Consider the following 6,000-nt stretch of genomic DNA (forward strand, 5'->3'; position numbering starts at 1 on the left):
TGTTACGGTCAGGATTTTTTACTTAAAAGGTTCAGTTCAGAACTATGGTATCTTATTACCTCCCGATTCCAAAAAAAAACACAACTTTAAAAGATATGCAATAAACACACGAATACAAATGAAAAAATAAATATAATAGTTTATTGTATAAATTTAACCCAGGATCCAATTCCGTCATACCAAAGTTTTAATACATATCTATAGGTACAAATTGTACTGAGAGTTCAAACAAAGATTTGTAAGTACAGTCAACGGTAAAAATATTGGTGTAGACAACTTACTCAAAAATATGTCCCATAGTTCTTAATTCACTGACATAAGAGTTATGGGAAACATTTTTAAATGATTTGTACACCCATATTTTTACCGTTGACTGTACATAATGTGGTGTTGTGCAGAGCGTCCGGGACGACAGCAGCACGCCGCCTCTGTACCGGCACTACCCGCGCGACGACACCAGCTCCCCGGGCTCCGCCGCCTCGGCGTCGCCGCGGCCCTGCAAGGACGATGAGCCGCCCGCCACCGCGCCCTGCACTGACTCACATGATTTCTTCTCCCGTGAGTCTACACTTGGTAACAGTACCTGAAGTAGCATGCTGCTGCAATACTAGAACTAGCGCGACGACACCAGTTCATCGGACTCTGCCGCCTCGGCCCCACCGCGGTCCTGCAAGTCGAGTGGCTACTCGAGCGGTGACACCGATACGTCTCATCTCAGCCTCACCGCATACCTGCTCTTGATTACCTAAACGATTAACTTAGATCTACTACATCTTATAAAACAAAGTCCCCCGCCGCGTCTGCCTGTTCGCGATAAACTCAAAAACTACTAAACGGATTTTCATAAGGTTTTCACCTATCAATAGAGTGATTTTGAGGAAGGTTTAGATACCTATATAATTTGTTAAGGTATTGTGTAACCTATGCGAAGCAGGGGCAGGTCGCTAGTTTACTTAAAAAGTTTTAAGAGTTATAATTTAGAGTCGTAATTTTCTAATCCTAAATAATAAATACTTAACATTGTAAGGGTTACTATGTAACATACTGCAAACTACTATGTAACAAATTGCCCGTAGAACCGATGGCCGTTGGGGCGGATAGGTTCTCGAGTGGCGACCACGTACCGGAAGGCGCAGCGTGGGTAGACCCCCCACAAGGTGGACTGATGACCTGGTGAAGGTCGCGGGAGTCCGCTGGATGCGGGTGGCCAAGACCGGTCATTGCGACACTCATTGGGGGAGGCCTCAGCAGTGGACGTCCTCTGGCTGATATGATGATAATGATGATGATGATACTGCAAACATTTGATTTGATGCAGTGGAATAATTTAGAAATATTTGCAGCCGATGGCGAGCGCAAGTCAGCATGTGGTGTATGCGGCGCGCGGCTCGGCCCGGGCGTGGCGCAAGCGCACTTTCTACAGGAGCTGCAGCACCTCTACAGCCTGAGCGCGCTGCCCCGCGACGCCGCGCCGCCCGCGCACTCGCTGCATCACCAGGATGAGGACGCGCGCTGGGAAGTACGTGACACTTTTTTGTACACCTTTTTAGGATTCCGTACCAAAATGGTACAAGAGTTGCGAGTCTGTCCGTTCGTCTTTCACGTCGCTAATTAGCTCAAGAAACTAATTAAGCTATCGATTTGAAATTGGGTATAGTCATGAAAAACCCAGACACATTGAAAGTGTTGTTTTTTAGTGTTCCGTACAAAACTTTGTTTACGGAACACTTATGGGATCATTTATTAGATATGAAAAAAATTCCATATGAAGAGGGAGCAAAATTTCAAATTCTAGTTACTAGGTCAAGTGGGATATCGTGTGGAGGAGCTCAAATTGTACATTTCAAAACAAGTATTTTTTTCATAGTGAAAAAAACTGCCCCTTTATCGCTCGAATACACAAGAGTGATAGAGAGGTTCGCGGTAGACACCCAGATTGTGATGGATAGTGATAGTGGCGCCCCTACGCAGAGTTTTGTGTAATATTCCCTATTTCTAATATTTTATGTCGCATTATAAACGAACTCGCAATTGACCGGTTTTTTTTTATAACTGGTGATGTTGAAATACATTCACGCAACTTCTTTTAGGGATCGTGCGCTTTGGAGGTTCTGCCATCTTGTATGTGAAGTTTCATCTCAATCGAATGATGTATAGGGAACCTACAAACAAACAGTGCAAGTAAAAGCTTCCAGTAACAGTATTAACATAGATTGTAATGGACAGACGTACCAGCGTATCCGCGCCAACCGGCAGCGGCGACTGAAGTTGCGCACTCGCAAGCGGCACCACACCGTGGAGAGCATGCTGGGGTACGACCTGGAGGAGGAGCGGCGCGAGGAGCGGCCGCGCGAGCCGCGCTACGACGCCGAGGACGAGCCCGTCGACGTCGAGGGCGACTCGCTCGGCTGGCCCGACCAGCCCATCAACCTCGACGGTAAGGGCTCATTTAGACCAGCGGTCGGCAACAGGCGGCCCGCGAACCTCTCGCTTGCGGCCCGCAAGCGCCTCTAGCTATTTTGTGTATAATACTGACAAACGACAATGTCTGTTAAGATCACTAATATTTCCAAAGTGCGGCCCGCGTCGACGTCGTCAATGTGGCCTTTGGCTGCTAAAAGGGTGACGACTACTGATTTAGGCGATGCGTGAACTCGCATGCGAGTTTCATTACATTGCGGGTTTTGATCGGTCGGTGGAATGGGATGTAACCAACAGTCCGCAATGTAATTAAAATAGCGCCGTCTACATCAGCCCTAACACTCGCCAACATGGATCTCAGAATGTCTCAGGATTCGCTCTAAACTAAAAATCAGACTGGACAGTACCTACATCTCGCTGTCTGATTTGAGTAGTTTTCGAATTAGGACTCGAGATTTAATATCAATTGAGACTGGATTGCGTTTTCAGAAAAAGAAACACGAAACGATGGTGAAAAGTTGCACCTGAATTACGCCGAGGACCTTGAAATATCAAGCACGAACGATGCCATGCAGTCACCAGAACGCGTGAGGTATTTTTTTATCTAAGAGTGCATGACTGAATCTAAGTGAATATATTTCTCATAGTCATTTAATCAATTTATTCAGATAAGTGTACGAGTAAGAGGAAGAACGACTTGAAAAGAATGGATGTAGTATGAACTGTTCCCAGTGCCGGATTTACCACTAGGCTGAGTAGGCTGAAGCCTAGGGCGGCAGATTTTAGGGGGCGGCAAATTTGGGTCAAAAAATATTTGCTGTTCAGATAGGGTTGACCAGAATTTTGCCGCTCTCCTATATATTTGTATAATTTAAATAACAGGCTTTAGTTGTCGATTTTGCCGCCCTCTGTCATGTCAAGACCCTTTATATTGAAACAGATAAATGGCTGGACGGACAACAAAGTGATCCTATTCCGTTTTGAAGCTTGGAATCTTAAAAATATACCATGTTCTATCAAATTGCGCTATTTCTACCGAAAATTTCGCGCTCGCTACGCTCGCGGTTTTATTTTGGAAGATTATTAATGGACCACAAATAAAGCTAGGCAAAGGCCTCCCCCCTCTTCTTCCAATCATTTCGGTTTTGAGCTACATCTGGCCAGTCTCTCAAAAAGGAGTCCAAGTTATCCCGCCATCGCCGATGAGGTCTACCGGTTCCCCGGTTTGACTCGTGGGGCACCCACTTTGTGGTTAACTTGGCCCACAAGTTGTTCGGCATGTGGCAGACATAACTAGCCGTAGCCCAGTCCCACTTTAGCTTGGCCGCTTTTCGAGCTACATCTATTATCTGAGTTTTAGAGCGCACCATGGTGTTCCGGATGCGATCCCTTAGTTTCACAATTAATATGCTGCGATCCATAGCTCTCTGTCAAACCCCGAGTTTGGATTTCAGAGCTTCCGTCAAAGACCAAGTCTGAGCACCATAAGTGAGGACTGACAGTAACACTTAAATATGTACCATTTTCTATCAAATTGCGCTGTTACTACAGAAAAAATTTCGCGCTCGCTACGCTCGCGTTTTTATTTAGGAACATTATTTGTGGCCCATCAATATAAGCCATTTGTATAGCATAGTCCCTTGAGCACTCGATGCCAGATCCGACCAAACTCCTTAGCTATTATCAAACTGCCTCACCTTGATTCTCAATGGCCAAAACCCAGCGGTACCCACCGGTCGCCGATCAGATCAGGCAAATATAACGAGGTCGCATCGTCATTGGCTGACAAAAACGGCTCATATAAATCTGTATCTAGAATACTGACATCACCTTATGGAGCATTCCATGAAATTGTCTACCGTTGTCCCGAACAAACGCGAAGTTTCTGAAGATTTAAAGGTGTAAGAGTTTCCTTTTCTATGACAAATGGTCAAAAATATGCACAGAAAAATAATCGCCTGCTTTAAATGCCGAGAAAAAAGTCGCAACACAGGAAATACAATGCGTTTGTACGGGACAGCCCGTGGAATGCTCCTTATATGCATTTTAATATGACTATGGTGCGTTGTACTATTAAATTAAACGCCTCTGATTGGAAAGTACTTTAAAAAGCTATAAACGAGGTGGATAGGGGAGGGGCGGCAAAATCGGCATAGCCTACGGGCGGCAAATGTCTAAATCCGACTGTTCCTTACAAGTGTTTGTCCCGTTCCCGTCCCGTTGTTCCTCTTACTTCCGCTCCGTACAACCTTGTCAGTCGGACCTAAATGCCATGAGTGTGGCTAAAACACTAGGTTATAATCCTAAATTTGAGTTGTATGTTGTATAGGATTGAAACACCAAAGCCGCTATCACTTGAGTGCGCGCCGAAGACGGAAAGCGCGGAGAGGCCGGCAGAGGTGTCCACGTCAGAGTGGGCCGCCGGGGCCCCCGCCGCGCGCGACTCCTGGCCGGCCATCGCTGCCGAGGCCTACGCGCACGCCGCGCGCCACAAGCTCGACGGAGAAAACTTACCCTCCTCTACCGACTCGCGCAACTAAACCCCTCGCCCACTCCCATATCGCCATTTGTCAGATCTTAATAAAGGTTCATGTGTTATATTGGCCATAAGTTACCTGTAGACTAAATAATGCGTGTGGCCAACATAACCAAGATTATATAGGTACACTTCTAAGATTGTGCACCACTTCATCATAGGTAGGTATGTGTACGAGTAGGTTCATATAAACCAGTGAGTGTTTCAAGATATCTATATGTAGCTAGATACTAAGACTTCTTTTAACAATGTCTTTCTGGTTCAGTCTAGCCTAACTTTACTGATATTGTGAAAAGTAGCCACCTTGGGGGAAAGTTAAAACAATGATTTTTGAGTCTGTAAATTTTATCAATCTTATCATAGTCATTTATTGTGTTAGGTCATGGAGAGCGAGGTGGGGTGAAAAGCCAATTGAGTTCGGTTTTCTAAAGATCCGTTACAATGTGTAGTGTGTAGTCCGTAGCGGCAACATACTTGCCGTCATGATTAAAACAAAAACGCATCTCTACTATAAGAATTACGGTTCGAAATCGAATGACTAGACAGGTGTCAAATGGTTAAAGGGTTAACATGAAGTACTGAGCTACATAAAGCCCCCTCCAGACTATGCGCGTGAATCGCGGGCGAAGCCGCGAACGCGAGTGTGGAGTCGATTTCTCTGTCTGCGAAAATCGACGCCACACTCGCGTTCGCGGCTTCGCGCCGCGATTCGCGCACGAGTGTGGAGGAGGCTTAAGATCTAATGGAATGTTACAAAACCCCAGCTGTATCAAGGCAATATAAGTAGGCAACACTCGATGGTTTGGGGAGTAGCTAGATCAGTGCCCCAAATGCGTTAGTTCCACGTAGCATTATTCCCGGTCGCATTTTTCCCCACTAGCGTTAGTTCCGCGTGGCATTATTTTTTATTTTTATTTTTTTTTTATTTCATTATTTATTATACTAGAAGTTACAACTTTATTGTTACATACAATGCTCCACAAAACTACATTTAGTTTGACTGTGGAGTCTCAGTATACTATAATACTATACTTAATTAAATT

General features: G+C 45.2%; 1 protein-coding gene across 1 annotated transcript in view; it reads left to right on the plus strand.

Moving 5' to 3' along the window:
* LOC134678243 (uncharacterized) overlaps window positions 1–5,252 on the plus strand; it is a 29,298-nt gene extending 24,046 nt beyond the window's left edge. Inside the window, exons 6-10 of the mRNA XM_063536714.1 lie at window positions 399–558; window positions 1,344–1,519; window positions 2,227–2,437; window positions 2,911–3,013; window positions 4,751–5,252. Of these exons, the coding sequence (XP_063392784.1) occupies window positions 399–558; window positions 1,344–1,519; window positions 2,227–2,437; window positions 2,911–3,013; window positions 4,751–4,961 (861 nt within the window). The 3' untranslated portion in view covers window positions 4,962–5,252. The remainder of the gene's footprint in view (window positions 1–398; window positions 559–1,343; window positions 1,520–2,226; window positions 2,438–2,910; window positions 3,014–4,750) is intronic.
* Window positions 5,253–6,000: the final 748 nt, after the last annotated feature.

Source organism: Cydia fagiglandana, chromosome Z, assembly GCF_963556715.1.
Source record: "Cydia fagiglandana chromosome Z, ilCydFagi1.1, whole genome shotgun sequence".
Taxonomy (NCBI): Eukaryota; Metazoa; Arthropoda; class Insecta; order Lepidoptera; family Tortricidae; genus Cydia; species Cydia fagiglandana.